Source organism: Polypterus senegalus, chromosome 2, assembly GCF_016835505.1.
Source record: "Polypterus senegalus isolate Bchr_013 chromosome 2, ASM1683550v1, whole genome shotgun sequence".
Classification (NCBI taxonomy): Eukaryota; Metazoa; Chordata; class Cladistia; order Polypteriformes; family Polypteridae; genus Polypterus; species Polypterus senegalus.
Window position 1 is genome coordinate 279,282,144 of NC_053155.1, and position 24,905 is coordinate 279,307,048.

Here is a 24,905-nt window from a genome sequence, read left to right on the forward strand (position 1 = left end):
GTCACTGAGTGCAAGGGAAAAATAATAAAATATAGTCTATAAGTTATTAAACAGTAAAACATTAACGTTTTAAGAAGTACAGGTACATTGAGCCCTACTGGAGTGGTTGCGGGTAAACTACATTTTAAAGACTGTGTAACACAACAGGTAAGTAACTAACAGCAGCTAAAATATATATGGATCATCTCTCGGTAGTAGGTCCCTTTTGAAAGGCGCTACACGACGGCTGTGGTATAGAAATTACATTTTCTATGTGAACGTTCAAATTTGTGCCTCTGGTAATGTGCCTTACCGGCATTTAAAGAAAATGAGTTTTGTGTCCTCTGCACTGTTAAGAGAGAAAGGCTTTGGTTTGGGATAAAAGGTGTAAAGAAAGTACTAGCAAAATACCCGCGCTTCGCAGCGGAGAAGTAGTGTGTTAAAGAAGCAATGAAAAGAAAAGGAAACAGTTTGAAAATAACGTAACCTGATTGTCAATGTAATTGTTTTGTCACTGTTGTGAGTGATGAGTGTTGTTGTCATATATATATATATATATATATATATATATATATATATATATTTACACACACACACATAAACATATATATATATATACATATCTATACATATACACATATATACATACATATATATCTACATATATACACACACACACACATATAAACATATATATACATATACATACATATCTACATATATACACACACAGCTATTTCGTATCAGTGCAATACGCTGTTTGTTAAAACGGTTGACTCCGCTCTTACGTGCAATAACAAATCAAATCATTCAGTTGTCTTTGCTCATATGTCATTTTAGAGCTGGACGCCTGGCATCTTTTTTGGCCACAGGTTCGTTTCTGTTTGGTGTGAGGTTCTGTGTTGTGGAGATTCTCAGGATGGATTGCAGGTGCTCATCAGTGAGGCGACTCCTGTGTGCTGTTTTGTTAGTCTTTATCACTGAGAAGAGCTTCTCACACAGATACAGTATGTGCTACCAAACATGCACAAGGTTCGAGCCGCATGTAGACGGACTTTTTTTGTTCTTCAAAGTCACCAAAGCGCCGTGCAAACTCAGTGCGCAATAACTCTAGCTTCGCAATAACTTGCAGCATCATAAGGTAGACTTGATTAACGCTGTAAGTGTTCGGCAAGGCAGCTGAAGCGCTGCATTATGGGATCTGTAGTTTATTGTGTTACCAGAGCTTCATATACCCGGGCCATTAATAACAATAATACAGTATATAAAATGATCTCGGGCGGATATAATTACACGCGGACGGATGTGGCCCTGCCCTTGAGTTTGACACATATGGACTAAATAGAACTTGAAAAGATATATTTTTTCAAATGTGATCGCGCAATTCAGATAGAGTTGATGCACACTACAGCCTGCATGCCTCAATGAGTCATCCTCCCCTCGCTCTTACTTTTTTACCGCTCATCTAATGAATACACTGAGTATGGCTTTACCAAAACAATCATTGATGGCGAATAAAGTATCCATTATTCGAGTATGTACAGCGGGATATATATATATACATACTGTATATATATACCCGCGTATCGCAGCGGAGAAGAAGTGTGTTAAAAAAGCTAGAAAAAGAAAAGGGAACATTTTAAAAATAACGTAACATGACTGTCAATATACAGTATTTGTTTTGTGAGTGTTACTGAGTGTTGCTGTCATCAAGGATTTGATTATCATTATTTCTTTCAATCAGGTTCGTATTTGTAGGATGTGTTGTGTTCAAGTTACATTCCGTGTTTGTCAATCGTTGTAAAGATAACAGGTTTCATTCATCGATTCGTTTCTTACTGCATCAATAAACAGCTCGTCTTCTTCTTTATCTGAGACCTGACACACTGCATGCACGGGTTTTTTTTACACTGTCTTCCTTTAGCAGGACATTGACTTTTTCCACCGTGTGCTTTGTTTCCACAGTAGCTGCATTTATGAATATGCTTATCAGACGCTTCATATTTTTGCTGCCTTTTCAATTGTGTAATTCGGTTTTGTTCAGCTCTTTGGAACTGTTGCTTTTATCTGTGCACTGCGTCAGTTCACGTGAGCCACTCGGTGTACTTGCATTGAAGGTTCCCAGCTGTGCTGGTGCCATCTCGTGCTATGTCCATAGCTTTATTTAATGTTACCTTAGTCCTGGCACTTAAAACTTTCTCTCGCAGTTTCGCTGAGTTTGTGTCAAACACCACCCTGACCATCTCATCTTCCTCTCCATAAGCACAGTCCTTCACCCGTGAATATTTACCCGTGGCAGTTTGCTATTGGATTGCCGCTGACGGACGGCCTTATATGGGCAGGCACTAAATTACAAACGCCAGCGGCAGCCTGTCTATGAACTTAATTTAAAGTGTAGGGTTTACATCGCTTTGTTTCCAAGTAGCAGAACTCATGAATATGGTTGTATATGTCACTCGCTCGCTTCTTATTGTTTCGCTGCCTTCTCAATTATATAAGGCATGTTTTCTTGAGCGATTTTTTGAGGTCTTCCTGGTTTTCTATGTACTGCGTGATTACGTGGGAGGCGTGATGATGTCACACGAAACTCCGCCCCCACGGCGTTGAAGCTCATCTCCATTACAGTAAATGGAGAAAAACTGCTTCCAGTTATGACCATTACGCATAGAATTTCGATATAAAACCTGCCCAACTTTTGTAAGGAAGCTGTAAGGAATGAACCTGCCAAATTTCAGCCTTCCACCCACACGGGAAGTTGGAGAATTAGTGATGAGTCAGTGAGTGAGTGAGTGAGTGAGGGCTTTGCCTTTTATTAGTATAGATTAAATGAATAGAAGAAATATACTTTATGAATTCAACGTTTTATATGTATTATGTATTCACACAGAATGCATCACACTTATTTACAGTGTTTTTTATATTTTTTTTATTTTTTATGGTTTGGTGAAGTGAATAGCCGATACGAAGTTTTTGGTTTCTTACATTTAGTAATGTAACATATAAATTAAGCATGAAATCATTCCATTTTAATTAAAAAATGAAAAAGCAAATACATTTATATAAAATAAAAGTTATACACAGATGAAGTAAAGTGCAATTTATAAACTTATTTTTAACAATGCATATTAAAAAATATCTCTCAATATTTTACATTTACTCATATCCAGCCTTTTCCCTGTATTTTTATTCATGACTGCTTTTTAAAATTAATTAACAATTATTGACCAAATAAGTAACCTATTATTTGATTTCAAATACTTTTACGAAGGCCTTTCCATCCACCATTCCATTACCAACAGTTTTACATTCTTCTGCTCACCTCGCCAAAGGCATGTAAATTAGATGTTTCCAAATTATCTTCTGTAGAAGTGTGAGTGGACCCTACAATGACCTGACATCCTCTCCAGGCTGTTGTCCATGCAACCTTCAGTTTGATTCAAAAGGCCTCACAGTACTATTTTCTGTTGTAATAATAATATGGAGACAAAAAATAAAACCAAAAAAAGTTTTGCAAGGTGATCTTTGACTGATTTTTTTGTGAAATATATATAGGAGATTTTGAATATTAAAGCATTTCTGAAATTGCTAAGAATTTTGTAATTGCATACATGTATATTATTGCAACATATTTTCTACAGATCTGTTTTACACCATAACAGAAAAAATCAATTCAAAACTTTAACATGATGTTGCTACATCAAATGGCTCAGACATGTCAATTTGAGTTTGGGCTGCCCACCCCTGACTTTATGGCAGTGATCAGTGGGGTTGTTGACCAACTGTAGAAGGTTTAAACAACCTAAACTGCTTCACTGAAAATATTAAAAGGAGGGCAGAATAAAAACACTATTATTCTTCAAGGTCTGTGACAGTTAAGAGAGTCTGTCAACTGAGTACCTTTGGAAAAGGCAACATCTCAGAGCTAAAATAAATAAATAGATAAAATAAAAAATAAACCTAAATGTACTGCACACTACAGTAACATAAGACACTGTTCATGGACTGGCAGCATTTTCTATACAGGATAAACTCCAACAGAACATACAAAATAGAACATGCAGGCATGAAGGCACAGTGCACAGATTTTTTAAAAGAAAGGTTAATGAATATAATAATATCATTAATTTACTCCTGATTTCTTATTTGTTTAAGTAGGCTGCCAGACTGGTTTGTGCATGGTTTTTCCATATATAGAGTGCCAGTTTGTGCCTGCTGATGTCAGAGAGAGAGAGACAATGACCTACAGAGAGATTTGCATCGGCCAGTGTAGAATGTAAGTACTGAACTGTTATTAGAGCTGTAGAAATCTTGTTGGCCTGTACTTGCCCTAAATCACACATTATTAGTATTTAGAAGTTCAATTGCTCTTCAATATGTAATCTTTATGCAGTTTTGTCTATTGGTTCTGATGATGTTAATTCAAAGGGGGCAGCACAATTGTGTTTTGCCTAGACTAGCAAAATGGCATGCACTGGCGCTGATAGTAACCACACTTCAATAATATAAGCTATAAGGGTGGATTGGTGTTCTTCTTTGGATTGGCTACCTGCTTGAAGTCAACTGTATTTACTGTAGGACTGAATTTACAGCAAATTTAACTAAAATACATGAGCAAGAAAAAAGAACATAAATGAATGGCAAAAAAAAGAAGATAACAAATTTAAAAGCTGAATTACTCATCACTTTGATGAAACTTGTTTTCCAATACAGGATATGGGTAAACTATGACTATCTGAGCTAAAATAGTCACAGGGCCAGAGAAAGATTTAAAACTTAGCATTCTTTAGCAAATACATATTTTAACATGCTACTGGACATTTGCTTGAGCTATTTTTTTATTGAAAACAATTTTCAAAAATGCATGACGGATTTCCTTGGTTCTGACGGCATAAACAAGAGGATTCAAGACTGGTGGTACAAGAAGGTATAAAACGGCAAACATAACATGAATTTGAGGGAGAACCTTCATGCCAGTCCGATAAACTAAAAGACTAAATAGTAAAGTTGTATAAAAATACAAAATTACAAACAAATGAGAACCGCACGTGTTCAGTGCTTTACGTAATGCATCCTTTGAGCCAACCTTTAGAACAGATCTCAGAATCAATGCATAACTAAATATAATGAATATCACATCCAATCCAAATATACAAGATATTGCTACAAGGCCTAGAGAACTATTCATAGATATATCAGTACATGCTAATTTTGCAATACCCATATGATCACAGTAACAATGTTGTATGACATTTGATGAACAGAAAGGCAATCTCGATGCAAAGATTGTTGGCAAGCCTATTAAGATAACATCTCTCATAACAAGAGACAGAAACACTTGAGCTAAAAATTTGTATGATAATATTGACATATAGCGCAAGGGATTGTATATAGCAACATATCTGTCATAAGCCATAATAGCAAGTATTGACGATTCTAATGATGACAAAAAGTGAACACAGAACATCTGAAACAAGCAGGCTTCAAATGCAATAGCTCTGTCATTAAACCAAAATATCTTTAAAATCTGTATGGTTAAACTACACAAAGCAAGATCCACAAGTGACAGGGTTGCAAGTAAAACATACATAGGATTATGCAGATTGTGGTTAACCTTTACAATATAGATGATCAAGACATTAGCTACAAGAGCTAAAACATACATGGCACAAAATGGAATTGAAATCCAAGTCTGGTAGTTCTCCATTCCTGGAAATCCAATAAGAATAAATTCTTTTGGACGTAAATAAGTCATGTTCTCAGCAGACATGCTGGTTGTTTTTCTACCTTAAATAAAAACGACACTTATGAATTAGTGGTGAGCACAACAAGGCAAGATAACATCAACCATGAACAATTTGACATTTAAATTGTAATATAAAATACCTAATTATACCTTATATCATAAACCTGTAACATTAGCGTGTGGAAATTTACTTAACTGCCATTAATTGCTATTAAATAAAGAAAATTGTGTCACTGCAACAAAATTACACACCTATATTCAAAAATTAATGTTGTTCATTTCTAACACACTTTATTCTTGCCTTACCAGTAGAGTGTGATGCATAACAACTAAGTTATAACATTTAAATTGTAAAAACAGTGTTATTTATAATAGTCGATATTCTCTTATGAACATACTAAGTAACCCTTGGAGATTTTAGTTTCTTATAGAGAATTATCTGTGGCAAAATTAATTGCACTCCAAGGTGTAAACTACAGTGGCATACAAAAGTATTGTTTTCCCCTTGAAAGTTATAATTTTCTGTATTACAAAAGATTTGCACACATATTTATCTGTTCAGTGTTTTTAATGTAAACTTTTATGCTGTAGCAATACATTTCCAAAGTCAAAATAAACCTTTCTGTAGCTGTTTAACTAAAGAAGAAAATTTGAAAAGTTATTGTTTGCATAAGCATTCAAGACCTACACATTAATTCTTTGTCGAGAAGTCCTTAGCTGCAATAACAGCCTTAATTCTTTTGGGGTGAGTATGTCCCCATTTTGCACAATGTGTAGGAGAGATTCTTCCCCATTCTTCTTGGCAGAATTGATAGACATTCTCTAGGTTGGTGAAATGAAGTCTAAGGAGAGCAGTTTTCAGATAGTGCCTATGACAGTGTGGGTTAGCTCTTTGATAGTCATAACCGAGTATTGGGCCATGGCAAGTGAGGACACACACACGATGACTGTAATGGATGGGTGCTAAAGTGGAAGTTTTTAATTCATGAGTTCTTTTAAGAATAATTCAAAGACAAAATGGCCTATCACCATCTTGCGTCTCTTGCCCAGCTTTACCTCCATCCTCTCCTTTCTTGCCTCCTTCAGCCCAGAACATCTCTTTATGATCTTGCCAACTCACCTTTCCAGGTCTTGCAGTCAACAGAGCAGTTAGCAAACGCGGTCCCTTTCAAACACAGCTTAGCCCTGACTGCCTCCATCGGTGCATCTGCCATGACTGCACAAGTCGTCTTTTCCCATCTTCCTCTCACAAAAACTGGTACTTGTCAGATCTCTAGAGAGACCTCCAATACTGTTCAGCAGGAACAGATCTGTCCCAAAAACACTGATCCATCATCTGAATCCTTGCCTCTACTCCACTATATGTGCTGACCAAGTATTAACTTCACATTTCTCTCTCTCTCTTACAGTTTTTTTGGTTTTCTCACCCTTTTCTTGTCCTACTCTCCCTTATATACCTCTGTGGGAGCAACGACTCTATTGCAGACTGCATGAAGCCAATGAAGCAATCAAGACAGACCACACACCTCCACCCACATGTGGGTACACCCTATCTCGTTCACCACACGAACTCCGTACAATTGAGCACAAGCATGCACACTCATGGCAATCAACCCAGCCACTTATTTATTTATTTATTTATTTATCCTAATGACTACTTGTTATCTAGCCGTGGTCCCATTTTACTACAGTGCCACAGATTCTCAACAGGATCAGTAATAACATCAGGACTTGGTCATTCCAAAACATTCAGCCTTCTGTTTCTGAGCCATTCCTGTATCGCTTTGGTCTTATGCTTAGTGTCAGTGTCATGTTGATAGCTGAATCTGATCTCAAGCCATATGTTATAGCAGACTGGAACAAGTTCTCCTGCAATACTGTGCGGTATTTCTGTCCATCCAACTCTGAAATGATTGCCTTACCCAGAGCATGAAGAGCAATCCCCATAGCATGATGCTGCCACTAACATATTTCAATATATGAATGGTGTTTCTTGAGGCATGGGCAGTGTTTGTTTTACGCCACACTTAACTATTTGAAGTCTGATCAAAAAGTTCTGTTTTGATCTCATATGACCATAAAATCGTCTCCCACAACTTAATTGGGTCTTTCTCATGCTTTGTAGCAAATGCCAGACGTCCTTTTATGTGAACCTTCTTAAGGAATGGTTTCCTTCTTGCAAACTTCACCACTAATTTGAAGCATCCATCTGGATGATGTGACGGCCATTGTTTTGCCAATACTCTCACCACACATTAGCTATTAGGTGAAGTGGTGAGATAAATAGCCAATTGGAGACAGGGGATGATTAGGGGTCCAGAATTATTAGGCCATGGAGGGTAATTTAAACTGGACATCAGGATACATCCAGCTCTTTATGAAGGATGCCCAGAAATCTTTTATGACCACAGTGTGCTTAAAACACATTGAATTCCTTTCTACTAAAAAAAATGAAATGATATAATAAATAAATAAGGGCGGTACGGTGGCGCAGTGGTATCGCTGCTGCCTCGCAGTTAGGAGACCCGGGTTCGCTTCCCGGGTCCTCCCTGTGTGGAGTTTGCATGTTCTCCCGTGTCTGTGTGGGTTTCCTCCGGGCGCTCCGGTTTCCTCCCACAATCCAAAGACATGCAGGTTAGGTGGATTAGTGATTCTAAATTGGCCCTAGTGTGTGTTTGGTGTGTGGGTGTGTTTGTGTGTGTCCTGTGGTGGGTTGGCACCCTGCCCAGGATTGGTTCCTGCCTTGTGCCCTGTGTTGGCTGGGATTGGCTAAAGCAGACCCCTGTGACCCTGTATTCGGATTCAGCGGGTTAGAAAATGGATGGATGGATAAATAAATAAATAAAATGACTAATTCAGTATCAAGATGTGAAGCACGACAGTGAACAGTATGAGGAAGAGAGATTCCAATCCTAACTATGCTCTTGCACACTCTTGGCTATGTGTTCAATAAAAGGCATGGTTTACTGAAACAATGAACAATGTAATTGAGGTCTTACTGAAAAAGTTTAGTCACAGATTTAATACTCTAATGTTTTTATTGCTATTTATGAGTAATGTTACATTTTCAACGCATGGATAATTTTGTTTGTCAATCTTATAAATTAATAGGATATGCAAAATTTTGTGACTGTGTTTATTGATCTTGAATTCTTCATATATTTTTTCATCCTTTATAATAGCAAGATATATCATTATTTCATTTTTTTCTTCTCCATCTTGTTCATCTACACTCTGGCAAACATTTGATAACTGCACTTTTCCGATCTCCCTATTGAGATGCAATATATATTCAGACAGCTACACTTCTTGATTGTAACTCAGAACTGATTAAGAAAGTTCAGAAAATGGATACATATTCAAACTAATGGAAAACTTACTTAGTGTATCTTTATATATAATCTTTATACTTATTCTTATTTTTTATTTATGTATTTATTTATTCATTGTACAGTATTAAAAGGAACCAAGAAAGACTTAGGTCATCTTCTGTGATGTTAGCATAATTGACCAGTACAATCTGGCATAGAAGTTAGGTTGTCTGAAAGGCAGAATGATTATTCCAATAATTGGTCTTAGTTGTTTGTTCTGAGAATTATTAATTGTGGATACATGTTAACAAGGTGTGAATTATTAAAGGTCAGAAAATGATTATTAAAAGGGTCTGGAATTAAGCAACACACATGCATGAACCTTGCAGCCAGGGTCTTTGTCAAATAAAGAATTCCTTGCTTGGGACAAATAAAGAAATAACATGTCTGTGATTTTTTTTATTTACATTCATTACAATGAAATTTAAGTTATTGAACTGACTTCAAAATTCAGTAGTGGAAGAATTGTGTCAAAAAGACAAGACCTTGCTACATGTTTCTAGATCTAAGGTTGTTTATGGGTGCTTTACTTTAAAGCAGAAGCACGTTTTATATATCTTCTCTTCTCCAATCATTCATGACAGTTTTAAAAACATGCAGTCTTATTGTCAGTCACTGGAATTTGTCTGTATGCTTTAAATGTACAGTAAATCTGCAATGGTTATTGTATTGATTTCAGCTAGAAATAAAATGTGGTATAGTCCTAAAAACAGAAATATTTCCAAGATGTTAAGAAATGGCAGGACTCCTAACTTTATTGGACCAAAAAATTAAAGTAAAACAGAAATTCTGATGTTTGCCCGATTATTTTATACTTAATCTTATATATTTAATTTTTGAGACTATTGCTTGTTAAATTAGGATTATTATTTCAGTAATTAAAAAAACTCTCAAATATCCACAAGCCTCTGTCAAACTGGCTCATATCAACTATCATTTGAATCTAACAATCTATTAAAAGGCTTGGACAAATGTGAGAATTCAATTCAGTTCAATTCCTTTAACTGTTCCAAAGGGAAGGTGCAAAAACAGCCTTATATCAAACTTTCTAAACATGGGCTAAATACCCAGCTGTAAAAGGTAGCTTATGTTTCCAATCTTCTCAATTTTTGAATGGTTTTGCCTTCAATGTCTGGCTGTCGATTCTCCTTGTCAGATCACTATTGGTCCCTTCCTACCCTCTCTAACAGTGGTAACTATAATAAATCCTATCTGGGGTTTACGTCTTGAGCCTTTTCAGAATAACCTACAGGCTGGGCATAGCTCTTTAAAACTAGTCGTGGGACCAGTGTATCACAGTGTTCAGTTGAGGACATCGTTGGGTCCAGGCCTAAACTTGACTGATGGCCCTTTCCTGCATGTGTTAGGGGTGCTTAGAAATTCTAAAATCATTCAGCTGCAACTTATCTTCTTAGAAAGTCTCCTTCAATATCCTCTCATCCTCAAGTTCTAAGCATTAAGACCACAGACCACATTTTGAAATACTACCTGTTAGCAGAATACCCCTCAGGAGTGATACTGAGAATTTCCCTTCTTTAATAATAATACTACTAATAATAATAAAGACACAGGAGCAGCTTCAGCGACAGACTGCTGTCACTATCCTGCTTTACTGACAGACTGAGGAGATCATTCCTCCCCCACACTATGCAACTCTTCAGTTCCACCCTGGGGGGTAAACGTTAACATTATACAAAGTCACTGTCTTTCATTCCTGCATTTTTATCACTCTTTAATTTAATATTGTTTATTATCAGTATACTGCTGCTGGAGTATGTGAATTTCCCTTTGGGGATTAATAAAGTGTCTATCTATCTATCTATCTATCTATCTATCTATCTATCTATCTATCTATAAATGACAATAAGATTCCTTGCATTAGAAGGTCTAATGAGATCACCATCAAGAGTGACTGAAAAGTAGCTCATTTTCTTAAGTTCTGCTTTAGTGCAAATTTGCAGTTCAGTTTTGTTGCAATTTAATTTTAAAGAGTTTTGCTCTGTCCAGGCTTTAATTTCACAGAGACTACAGTGGTGTGAAAAACTATTTGCCCCCTTCCTGATTTCTTATTCTTTTGCATGTTTGTCACACAAAATGTTTCTGATCATCAAACACATTTAACCATTAGTCAAATATAACACAAGTAAACACAAAATGCAGTTTTTAAATGATGGTTTTTATTATTTATGGAGAAAAAATCCAAACCTACATGGCCCTATGTGAAAAAGTAATTGCCCCCTTGTTAAAAAATGACCTAACTGTGGTGTATCACACCTGAGTTCAATTTCAGTAGCCACCCCCAGGCCTGATTACTGCCACACCTGTTTCAATCAACAAATCACTTAAATTGGAGCTGCCTGACACAGAGAAGTAGACCTAAAGCACCTCAAAAGCTAGACATCATGCCAAGATCCAAAGAAATTCAGGAACAAATGAGAACAGAAGTAATTGAGATCTATCAGTCTGGTAAAGGTTATAAAGCCATTTCTAAAGCTTTGGGACTCCAGTGAACCACAGTGAGAGCCATTATCCACAAATGGCAAAACATGGAACAGTGATGAACCTTCCCAGGAGTGGCCGGCCGACCAAAATTACCCCAAGAGCGCAGAGACGACTCATCCGAGAGGTCACAAAAGACCCCAGGACAACGTCTGAAGAATTGCAGGCCTCACTTGCCTCAATTAAGGTCAGTGTTCACGACTCCACCATAAGAAAGAGACTGGACAAAAACGGCCTGCATGGCAGATTTCCAAGACGCAAAACCACCGTAAGCAAAAGAACATTAGGGCTCGTCTCAATTTTGCTAAGAAACATCTCAATGATTGCCAAGACTTTTGGGAAAATACCTTGTGGACTGATGAGACAAAAGTTGAACGTTTTGGAAGGCAAATGTCCCGCTACATCTGGCGTAAAAGGAACACAGCATTTCAGAAAAAGAACATCATACCAACAGTAAAATATGGTGGTGGTAGTGTGATGGTCTGAGGTTGTTTTGCTGCTTCAGGACCTGGAAGGCTTGCTGTGATAGATGGAACCATGAATTCTACTGTCTACCAAAAAATCCTGAAGGAGAATGTCCGGCCATCTGTTCGTCAACTCAACCTGAAGCGATCTTGGGTGCTGCAACAGGACAATGACCAAAGACACACCAGCAAATCCACCTCTGAATGGCTGAAGAAAAACAAAATGAAGACTTTGGAGTGGCCTAGTCAAAGTCCTGACCTGAATCCAATTGAGATGTTATGGCATGACCTTAAAAAGGCGGTTCATGCTAGAAAACCCTCAAATAAAGCTGAATTACAACAATTCTGCAAAGATGAGTGAGCCAAAATTCCTCCAGAGCGTTGTAAAAGACTCATTGCAAGTTATCGCAAACGCTTGATTGCAGTTATTGCTGCTAAGGGTGGCCCAAGCAGTTATTAGGTTCAGGGGGCAATTACTTTTTCACACTGGGCCATGTAGGTTTGGATTTTTTTTCTCCCTAAATAATAAAATCCATCATTTAAAAACTGCATTTTGTGTTTACTTGTGTTATATTTGACTAATGGTTAAATGTGCTTGATGATCAGAAACATTTTGTGTGACAAACATGCAAAAGAATAAGAAATCAGGAAGGGGGCAAATAGTTTTTCACACCACTGTAGTTGTTAGCTGAGAAAGCTCTGATGACATTTTGCTTTAAACAATTAAATAAACTGACCATCATCTACATAAAAATGAGAGCACAGTACCAAAGCAACAAATAATATGGCCAAGACTGAACCAGACTGAAAGGATTCCATCAAATCATTAGAAGTTAAGTAATTGGTGAGTTGGGAGGCTACAACACCCTCAAGAACTTTTGACAGAAAGGGTTAGTGAGAGATATTGTTAAGATTGTCCACATCAAGAGCAGAGTTTTTTAACATTGGAGTTGCAGAAGCAATTTTAAAAGTGACTGCCACAAAGCTGATGTCAAGGGATGTGTTTAGTATTGTTGTAACAGTCAGGATTGGCACGAAGGCAGGATTTAAGATGTGTGGTGGGGATGGAGTCCAGTACACAGGTAGTCGGCCTGATTTTACAAAGCAGGTCATTAACAAATGCAGATATGACTGGTAAAAATTTAGAAAATGAGCTAGATGGGATGGGAAACCAGGGAAAGACATAAATGTATAATGGATTTAGATTGAGTTGAATTATTTAGATCTTTGGTTTTATTATAAATAAAGTGGAGGAATTTTTCACAGGCTTCAGTAGAGAAGATAATAAGGCTAGTAGTGTTTTAAATGCAGAGAACAAAACCCTCATGTTATCATGACCACTGTTCTATTATTCTGTCATAATATGTGTTCTTGGCTGCAGTTAGTGCAGCCCTTTAAGCCCTTTGATAGTCAGAGAAAGCTTAGATATGCACAGTGAGGCCAGTCTTACGTGTCATTCTCTCAAGGCATCAGCCAGCTGCTTTCATAGACTTGTAATTATGAATTATACCATGGAGCTAAACGCTTAAAGGAAACTTCCTTATGTTTTAACTGAGCTGTTTTATCTAGTGCTGAATGAAGGACTGAGTTATAGAAGTCAATAAGACCATCTAGCATTGATGGATTAGGGGAAGACATAAAAAGATCAGAAATGGATTCAGCAAGGACAGACGGACAGATATATTTAAGGTTTCTAAAAGAAATTTGCCGTTTACAGGTAAGAGGTGGGAGAGGTAACGAGACAGGTAAAAGTACTGCTTTATGATTATAAAGTCCAAAATCACTGCAAGTGTCGCAGACAGATGTGCAGATAAGGTCCAATATATGACCACCAGAGTGGGTAGGAAAATTAACATGTTGCACCAAGTCAGATCAATCAAGGAAGGACAGGAATTCATTCCTTAGTTTACATGTCGGAGTGTCAATATGGATGTTGAAATCGACAAGAAAAATGATTCTTTGGAAGAAGGAACTGAAGTGGATTAAAAGATGAGACAGGTCATATAAGAAAGACCCATTGTATTTTGGGGGACAATAGACAACAATAAGTAAGACAGCACCAGATTTTGTTATTAGTTTAAGAGCTAGACTCTCGAAAGACAATGGACAGTCAATTGTGATTCTTTTGATGTTTAACTCTGATCTAGCAATTACTGCGACCACAAACCCTCCACCTTGTCTTAAGGTGGAGGGTGTTTAATATGAAGAAGTTTGTCACAAGAATGTTTCAGCATAGTACAGAGTGCAAATGAGCGATGATAGCAAAGCAGCAAAAAATCCAGAAGAAACTATACTAGGAGATATTACAAGATGCACATGAAAGATAGCTACCAGCAAACTACCACATACATATAGTGCTGGGTATTACAGGTGTGATTGCCCCAAAGCCGTAAGCCAGGTGGCTGCGAACGTTAGATCACTTCTCAGTCATCCCCACTCAAAGCACATACCAAAGAAATCAACAGCAATCCAGCATATCCATTATAATCAAGGAGACAGAGTATCCCCAGCTCCTAGATCTCTAGGTTGCAGAGAAAAAATGTTTGTAGATCAAACATGAGGCAGGAACATTAGGCAGGAGCAGGCAATCAAAAGAAAGATTCAGTTGTCCCCGAGGCTGATAACCCAGTCAAGGTAAAGTCCATAAAAATAAATTGAAAATCAATGCTATTCGAGTCAATTGCATCCATGAACTATACATACAATAAAATAAAATGAAAGGACTGTAAAAAGTGCAGATTAATGCGAAATCTAATGAAAAGTGTTGTTAACAAGGAAGAGCAGCAACCATGTATGCACCAGTGTCCCTTCACCTGTTGTTCTTTGACCTCAGGCACAGTAAGGGAGTATGGCACTCTACTACTCAGGGTATTTACTTCCCATTGCTCTCCTGGTCCTTCTCCACCTTGGTGATGGGTATCTCTGTTTTTCCAGAAGCCCACATCTTGGGTCTTATCACCATGACATAGGTAGTTGGAAGACAGACTATATTCTAAATGTGATGAATGCTAAGCAGAAACTTACCATTCATGAAATAATAGATTCTTTCAGTAGAACGGAAATACTTTTGGGTTTTGTAGTACATGTGCAAAATCTGTGCTATAGCTCAATGTGCATATTGGTGTTTGTTGTAACTATTGACCTTTATAATATAAATCAGCAGTTTTTCAGAGTAACACTTTACTTAGTTTTATGTGACTTCACATATACAGTAATCTATATTTAAACTCTCATTGACAGTATGGAATTCTTAGTTAATTTATAATTTTTACAACTATTATACTGAAATGAAATTGTAACAATGAATTATTAAAATATAAGGAAAAATACTGAAGTTAACTAAAGAGTTAATTAACGTGACTTAAAGCTTGAGCATGTGTGGTCTTCCTCATCTTAGAGAAACCACCAGCTTGATTTCCCAAGGCCACAGGGGATGCACAAACCAGTGTGTTTCTTCATGCCGGTCCCAAGCCCGGATAAATGGGGGTGGGGGTTAAGTCAGGAAGGGCATCCGGTGTAAAATTTTGCCAAATCAATATGCGGACAAAGTTATTTAGATGATCTGCTGTGGCAACCCCTAGCGGGAGCAGCCAGGAGAAGAAGAAGAATGACTAATGAACACCCCTGTAGAAAGCGAACATAAACTAATGGGAAGGTCCAAAGAACCCTCCTGTGAAGCGACACTAAGTCAATAGAAAAGTCTTCAGGACTCCCCTTTTAATGAGAGTCTGCAGGAGTCTGGAAATACTCCTGGCACTTGTTGATTGGATGAGATAATAAACTTCTGCATATTATTCATACTAACAGTCTGATGATGTGATGTATTAGATGAGGTAATGTAACAGAAAAGTATAAAAGCATACAAAGTATTAAATTAACTGTTCACTCCATAGACAGCAAAGTTTGTGTATATTTATGTTCTAATAAAAATTTGTTCTGCATTCTTAACTGGTCTCTGTGAATGACTTCTTTGAAAATAGAGGAAGGTTTTTTTCAACAACATAGGAAGGAGTAATGTTAGCTTGCATATAACTGTAATAAATGCTAAAAGATCTTTATTGCTTTTTTATTAGGAATATGTCCTACAGAGGGGAAGAAAAGACTCTGCTGATTTTGCATAGAATCACTTGAGAAACATTTTGGCATTTATATAAGGTTATTGATGTTATATGTCCAGAATACCACCTTATGTAAGTTGTGAAATAACAGCATTGTTCAATTTCAGCTTTATTAACAACATTGTTCATTCTGATATTTGACTCAGTATTCAGCCTTAGTGCTGTTTTCAATGTGGTAGATGCCACAATGACCGACACAGATTGGTCTTCATATGCAGCTTGCCTACCTACCTATTGTAGGTGCCACGTGGGCTGGACGGGCATCCCATTAAAAAGAGAAGATATTGCTGTTTTTTTTTATTCCCCCAGCACACTAGATGGCAGCAGCCCTGGTTATCTGTGCCTTGTGGGATGTCAGCAGGGCATTCCCGGAAATGTAGTCCGGCAAGGCAGCCCTTCTAGGGTCACAGGGTGCCACAAGTGGGTGCTGCAGGGAAGCAAGCTCTCTACTTTGATGAGGGACTTTCATGTGAGCGGAAAGTACTTCGATCGGGCAATCGCCTGACACAGGAAGTACTCCTGAGTCTATAATAAAAGGGACCGCACACCCTTATCCAAGCGGGTCGGTGCTGGGAGGTAGAGAGGCATCACTTGAATGGAGGAGGGCAGTGCGGTGGTGAGAGAGAGAGAGAGTTATTGGGAAGAGAGAAAACCTGTGGTTTGTGCTTTTGTACCATGTTAGACGTATTTGTTGCTAATAAATAAATTAACAACCTTTATTTGAACCTGGGACTGTGATTCTGTGTTCGTGTCGGGGTTTGGGCTAGCTGATGCCCGGGTATCCATCACACTATGTATCATGAGTAAGCTTTAATAATGGTGTTATAAAATCATCCATCCATCCATCCATTATCCAACCCACTATCTCCTAACTACAGGGTCACGGGAGTCTGTTGGAGCCAATCCCAGCCAACACAGGGCACAAGGCAGGAAACAAACCCCAGGCAGGGCACCAGCCCACTGCAGGTTATAAAGTTAGTGTAACCTTTTATATAATGAAAATAACAAGGCACAGTCAATAGCAAGCTCCTTATGTCTTTAATGTAATTGGACAATGGCCTGCATTTCATTTTTAATTTCTGATATGTAACTTTACACTTTAGTTCTGTCATTTTGTACAAATCTTAAGTATCATGAATAAAATCTTGGTCTTTCATTATCTTAGAGTAAGTGATCAAATATTTCTGTTGAAGTTTTGATCTCTGCAATAGGTAGATTTATAATCCTCTTCTCTCCATTTTCATAATAATTTAAGTACCTTGCAAAACAAAACAATATTTAATTAATTAGTCTGACTAGTTACAGAGACAAAAGTGAGTTCAGGTGGATCAGCTGCTGTTTTACAAAACCAGAATCTCCCAAACAGGGCAGCATGGAGGCACAGGGTAGCTGTGCTGCTCACAGTAAGGAGAGCAGGGTTTTCACCCTGTGTACTCCTTGTGTGGAGTTTGCTTGTTCTCCCCATGTCTGCATAAGTTTCCTCCAGGTGGTTCAGTTTCCTCCCACAGTCCAAAGATATGAGAGTACTAGACAAGTTAGGGGGATTAGCGATGCTAAATTGGCTTGTACCCCATGCTTGCTAGGATGAAGTGGGCTTAGAATAGAGTATGGTAAAATCTCAAAGTTTAACCGACTAAAAGTCTCCCAATATATGCAGTTTTAAATGTTAATTGAATACAGTAACAGCTAATTTAATTTTATGTTCTCATTCAAGTAGTCAAACAAAAGTCCCTAATGACCACACCATACAGGAAGAATTTAAAAATGGAGTCTTCTTCTGGTTAAAGAAAGTCAAACCAAAATTGGGATATCAATAGGTGACCTCCAGAGAAGTCTGTGAAAGAAGATGGAGATTCCATGAACACTACTAATCACATTTTACATACATTTGCGCCATAATATATTGTAATTTTAGTTATGCTGACTACCTCTACTTGCCTCCTAAAGGAAAGACAGTTTCCCATTAATAGAAACTATAAAGATACTCTCATCTGACAATTCAGTGCGGTGGATGATTGACATTTCCATACTCATGTATAATAACTGATTCTTTTATTCTGCATGTCAAAACAGTTTATTCACTGTAACCTTATTCATGATGTTTTGATTCTGTCTATTCATCTCACATTCCTCTTTGGTCAGTCTTTGTTCTTTGCTTTTTATGTCTTCAGGAAAGTGATATTTTTTTCCAAACCTCTAGTCAGTGATATTATTTGTGTGAGTACACATTGTGACCACATACCAGCAAATTAATTCTGGCCATTGAGTGTGTTTTACTGACCAGTGAAATATTTTAATGTCCGTATTTAAGTACAAGCAGCGCAATAGGAAACTTTGCAATGATATTTTATTTTACTTTTTTAACATTACATCATTTACAAATGTGCAATGTAAACACTATTATTACTTAATTAACTAATTCTAATCTATCTTAAATTATAGGTTTGTAAAAGGCAACATATTTAAATATAGGACTTTTCTGGCAAAACAGAAAGCGTGGCTATTTTATTTTCCTGATCTGTAAAAAATGTTAGTAGTATCGACTCCTGTCCCATGTTTTTACAAATACCTAAAATTTTTACTTTTTTTTCATTTTTTAAACATAGGTTCATCTTTTGTAATGCTGTATATATTCTCCAAAATGCACCCATTTTACAAAAGACAATATGATGGATCAGGTAGCCTATTAGATTATTGTGATCGTACTGTATTTTGCAACAGGCTCTGCGTTTTTCAGATACATATTGTATATAAAGCTAATTACTTTCATGTGTGTTTATTACTTATAAGAAGTAAATAAAGGAAACATGTTTTGCACACATATCTTTATTTTGGATTCAAAATGTTTTATACATATTCACAATGCAAAACACTTATTTACAATAATACACATTACTCATGGTTTAGTTGAGAGGGTTGAAAAGGGTGATTATTGTCTAGAGAAGTAAAACATAAAAGCTACATTTTTTTCATATATTACTTATGACTTAAATAAAATAAACAGAAATAACATGATGTGGATTCAACATGCTGTTTATGTATTCATATGGAATACATAACCCATATTTATGGTCATTTTGTATGGTTTAGTTAAGTGAATAGCCAATGAGAAGTTTTTTGCTTCTCCCCTTTTACAGTGGAACATATGATTTAGCTTAAAATCATATTTTACTTGAAAATTACAAAGTAAATGAATTTATATAAAATAAAAATTATACACAATTAGATTAAGTAAATTACACTTTTATCCACCCTTGTAAATTTATTTTTAACAACACCTGCTGAAAAATACCTCTCAATATTTTACATTTACACAGATCTAGCCTTTTCAATGTATATTTTTATTCATGACTCTTTTTATTTTCCATTGTTCATCAAATATTGAGCAAATGTATAACCTATTCCCCTTTTGCTTTTCAATACTATTCTATCAAAATCACAAAATGTTGTTTAGATTCAGCACTTCGAAGGATTTTTCATCCTTCTTTCCATTAAGGAGAGTTTTTCTTTTCATTGCAGCATGGAGAGTGAAGATAATCCTACAGTACTGAACAGAAGACAGGAGCCAACCAGGCATGACAGTCTAGAAATAATAATTATGTCTTTTTTTAATGATTGTTAAAACCACTCTACATATATATAAAGAAAATTAAAAGCATTTCTTAAATTACTAAGAATTTTGTAGTTGCATACATTCATGTACCTTATTGTAACTCATTGGCTATAATTCTGTTTTAGACAATAACAGAAAGTATACACCCAAAATATCAATGCATAACACCAATATGAAAACATTTTCTTTTATCAATCTTAAAAATGTTTTTTCATAATATCTGTAGCTGCAACATCTAAATTGGCACAGCAGGCGATTGATTAGAGTGACCATATGTATCCCTTTAGTTTGAACTACTATTCATCCTTTTAGAAACAATAGCAAAGCATCTGATTCTATCAAGCTCTCTCCTGTCATGTCAAATAGCTAAGACGTGTTAATCCCAGCTCGGGCTGCCCACACTGACTTTATAACAGAGATACCAATTCTGGTCTGTGGGGTAAAAGATCAGTGATCATTCGTGAAATGCAGAGTGTTAAAACAACCTAAACTGCCTGGCTGGAAATATTAGAAGAAGGAGAGAATTAAAACTGCAGGCACTCCAAAAACACTGAGGCTCATTCTTTAAGTACGCTGTCTCAGACAGTTAAGAGTGTCTGTCTGACTTCTCATCTCGGTGCTATTGGAAAAGGCAATTTCTCAAAATTAAAATGAAACAAAACAATAAAAAACAACTGTGCAGTGTAGTGACACAAGATAGTGTTCATGGAATTGCTGTCATTTCCATAGAGTATAAACTGCAGCAGAACATCCAAGTTAGAAAATGAAGTAAGAATATCTGCAGCCAGTGCACACATTTATGTAAGGAAAGGTTCAGTAATGTAATAATTATATTGGTTTATTCATGTTTTCTTTATTTGAGTAAGCTGTCAGTCTGCTCTGTGCATATTTTTTCATATATAGAGTGCCAGTTTGTGCCTTTTGATGCCAGGGAGAGAGACCATGAATTTCAGAGAGATTTGTATCGGCCAGGGTGGAATGGCAGTACTCAGCTGTTATTAAAGCTGCAGAAATCTTGTTGGCCTGTATTTGTCCTAAATCACACATTACTAGTATTTCAAGTGGAAGTTCCAATGCTCCATAATAAGTAATCTTTATGTAGTCTTGCCTATTGGTTCTGATGCTGCTAATTCAAAGGGGGCAGTATAATTGTGCTTTGCCTAGACTGGCAGAATGGCATGCCCTGGCCCTGATAGTAACCACAGTTAATAATTTTTAAAGGTTGGACTGATGTTCTTCCTTGGTTTAACTTCCTGCTTGAAGCAAACCATATTTACTGTAGGATGAACTTACAGCAAATTTAACTAAGATGAGCAAACAAGAAAAAAGAACATAAATGAATGGCAAAAAGCAAGTTCATTCATTCATTGCTTTGCTGGGTCTTCTTTTCCACTACAGGGCACATGCAAGCTATGACTATCCAAGCTGTAATGGTCATAGGGCCAGAGAAAGATTTAAAACATAGGATTATTTAACAAATAAATATTTTAACACCTTGCTGACTATTTCCTTGAGTTATTTTTGTATTGAAAACAATTTTCAAAAATGCATGACGGATTTCCTTGGTTCTGACGGCATAAACAAGAGGATTCAAGACTGGTGGCACAAGAAGGTATAAAACAGCAAGCATAATGTGAATTTCAGGGAGAACCTTCATGCCAGTTCGATAAACTAAAAGACTAAACAGTAAAGTTGTATAAAAATACAAAATTACAAACAAATGAGAACCGCATGTGTTCAGTGCTTTACGTAATGCATTGTTTGAGCCAACTTTTAGAACAGATCTCAGAATCAATACATAACTAAATATAATGAACATCACATCCAATCCAAATATACAAGATATTGCTAAAAGGCCTAGAGAACTATTCAGTGATATATCAGTGCATGCTAATTTTGCAATACCCATATGATCACAGTAACAATGTTGTATGACATTTGATGAACAGAAAGGCAATCTGGATGCGAAGATTGGTAGCAAACCTATTAAGATAAGATCTCGCAGAAGAAGACATAGGAACACTCGAGCTAAAAATTTGTATGATAATATTGACATATAGCGCAAGGGATTGTAAATAGCAACATATCTGTCATAAGCCATAATAGCAAGAATTGAAGATTCTAGTGATGAAAAAAAGTGAACACAGAACATCTGAAACAAGCAGGCTTCAAACGCAATAGCTCTCTGATTAAACCAAAATATCTTTAAAATCTGTAAAGCTAAACTGCACAAAGCAAGATCCACAATTGACAGGGTTGCAAGTAAAACATACATAGGATTATGCAGATTGTTATTAACCTTGATAATATAAATGATCAACACATTAGCTACAAGAGCTAAAACATACATGGCACAAAATGGAATTGAAATCCAAGTCTGGTAGGTCTCCATTCCTGGAAATCCAATCAGAATAAATTCTTTTGGACGTAAATTAGAGGTGTTCAGAGAAGACATGCTGGTGGTTTTTCTATAAACAATAGGTATGGGTTAATGGTGAACACAACAATGCAAGATAACATAAAACATGAACATTTTTTGTTTCATACTACCATTACGAATTTAACATTTTCATTTCTATTTAGCATAATTCTAAATTGCAGCATGTGGAAGTTTACTTCACTGTCATTATTTGCTATTAAATAAGGAAAATTCTACCACTGCAATAAATTTAATCTCCTATGTTCAAAAAATGAAAACTATTCTTTTTTAACCAACTGTATTCTTGCCTTACCAGTATACAATGGGATGTACAACAGCTAAGTCATAACATTTGGATTGTAAAAACAGTGTTATTTATAAGAGTTGGTATTCTCTTATGAATGTACTAAGTAACCCTTGGAGATTGCACTTTCTTATAGAGGATTATCTGAGGAAAAATTAATTGTAATCCAAGGTGTTAAATACATTTAAACATATTTGTGTTGTCCGTTTAATTTTGGCATGATTATTATTATTTTTTTTTGTCATCATTGAAAATAAATAAATCAAATGATTACTGTAATTGCAGTTTGGTATGTCATACAATACCTATGTCAATTTTGAAATTCAGTACAAAGGTTTATTGTATTTTAATTCATTGCCATTAGAGTTTACAATGAGGATATCTTATCTAACAGCAAAGCAAACTCATTCAATTTAATTGTCAATCTTCTTGAAGCACATTCTTTCTACTGGCAAAAGTACGGGTAAGAGAGATTCCAGTCCCAACTATGGTATTGCATACTCATGGCCATCTCTTCAACATAATGTTTGACTTTCTAAAACAATGAACGGTGTAATTGAAGTCTTGTTGAAAAAAGCTTACTTATACAGGTAGTACATTTTCAAAGTGTGGATAATTTTTTGTGTTAACTTTTTAAATACTGAGAATATGTAAGCATTTGTAATTATTATCACAGATCTTGAGTTCTTTATATTCTTTTTTTTTTCATCCTTCATGGTAGCGAGATACATCGTTAATCTCAATTTTTTCTTCATCTAACATTTTCATTGATTGTAACTCAGTTGAATAAGAAAGTTCATAAAATGAGTAGATACATGAATGTTTACATTCATTACAATGAAATTGAAGTTATTTTATTGACTATGAAACTCTTCTACAGTGGCTGAAGAATTATATTAAAAGGATGAGACCTTACTATTTACTACTACTTAGACATTTCAACAGCTAAGGATGTTTATGTGTGCATTACCGTGAAACAGAAGCAGATTTTATGTATCTTCTCTTCTTAAATCATTTGTATGACTGTTTTAAAAGCATGCAATCTCATTGTCAGTCACTGGATCTTCTCTGTATGCTTGAGATGAACAGTAAGTCAGTCAGTCATTTTCCAACCCACTATATCCTAACACAGGGGTCTGTTGGAGCCAATCTCAGCCAACACAGGGCACAAGGCAGAAACAAATCCTAGGCAGGGCGTCAGCCCACCACAGGGCACACACACAGACACACCAAGCTCACACTGAGGAACAATTTAGAAACACCAATGCACCTCCCAATGTCTTTGGACTGTGAGAGGAAACCTGTGCAGACATGGGGAGAACACGGAAACTCCACCCAAGGAGGACCTGGGAAGCCAACCCAGGTCTCCTTACTACGAGTCAGCAGCGCTACCACTGCACCACCGTGCCGGCAAAACAGTAAGTCTTCAATGTTTATTGCATTGATTTCAATTAGAAATAAAATGTGGTGTGCTCCTAAGAGTAGAAATATTTTCTTGATGTTAAATGATGGAGGACTTTTGACTTGATTGGACAAAAAATTATTGCCAATCTGAGAAAATCTGTTATTCACCCTATTATTTTATCTTAATCTTGTAGATAGATAGATAGATAGATAGATAGATAGATAGATAGATAGATAGATAGATAGATAGATAGATAGATAGATAGATAGATAGATAGATAGATAGATACTTTATTAATCCCCAAGGGGAAATCCACATACTCCAGCAGCAGCATACTGATAAAAACAATATTAATTAAGAAGCAATAAAAGCACAGTACAAGTTAAAAAATGCAAGGTGGAGTGTGCGAGGCAGGTATAACAGTCTATAATCTTGTATAGTGTTAATGTTTACCCCCCCAGGTGGAATTGAAGAGTAGAATAGTGTAGGGGAGGAATGATCTCCTCAGTCTGTCAGTGGAGCAGGACAGTGACAGTAATCTATCGCTGAAGCTGCTCCTCTGTCTGAAGATGATACTGTTCAGTGGATGCAGTGAATTCTTCATGATTCACAGGAGACTGCTCAGTGCCCGTCGCTCTGCCACAGATGTCAAACTGTCCAGCTCTGTGCCTACAATAGAGCTTGCCTTCCTCACCAGTTTGTTCAGGCGTGAGGCATCCCTCTTCTTTATGCTGCCTCCCCAGCACACCACCGCGAAGAAGAGGGCAATCACCACAACCGTCTGATAGAACATCTGCAGCATCTTATTGCAGATGTTGAAGGACACCAGCCTTCTAAGGAAGTATAGTCGGCTCTGTCCTCTCTTGCACAGAGCAATAGTATTGGTAGTATATATAATGTTTAAGAAAATTGTTTCTTAAATTAAGAATATTATTTCAGCAATTTTTAAGAAACCCTCCCATATATCCAAGCCTCCACCAATTGGCTCAT

At 36.6% G+C, this 24,905-nt stretch overlaps 2 protein-coding genes across 2 annotated transcripts; both read right to left on the reverse strand.

The window, feature by feature from the left end:
• Nucleotides 1-4,786: 4,786 nt before the first annotated feature.
• LOC120524541 (olfactory receptor 52E4-like) lies at nt 4,787-5,746 on the reverse strand. Its single transcript, XM_039746377.1, has one exon. The coding sequence runs from the start codon at nt 5,744-5,746 to the stop codon at nt 4,787-4,789; it is 960 nt and encodes a 319-aa protein (XP_039602311.1).
• Nucleotides 5,747-21,258: 15,512 nt separating this feature from the next.
• On the reverse strand, nt 21,259-22,242 carry LOC120524542 (olfactory receptor 52E4-like). Its single transcript, XM_039746378.1, has one exon. It carries the CDS (start codon nt 22,240-22,242, stop codon nt 21,259-21,261), a length of 984 nt encoding a protein of 327 aa, XP_039602312.1.
• Nucleotides 22,243-24,905: the final 2,663 nt, after the last annotated feature.

Excerpts from the sequence above, each read along its gene's own strand:
- LOC120524541 (XM_039746377.1), bottom strand. The coding sequence starts at position 5,746 with ATGTCTGCTGAGAACATGACTTATTTACGTCCAAAAGAATTTATTCTT.
- LOC120524542 (XM_039746378.1), bottom strand. The coding sequence starts at position 22,242 with ATGTCTTCTCTGAACACCTCTAATTTACGTCCAAAAGAATTTATTCTG.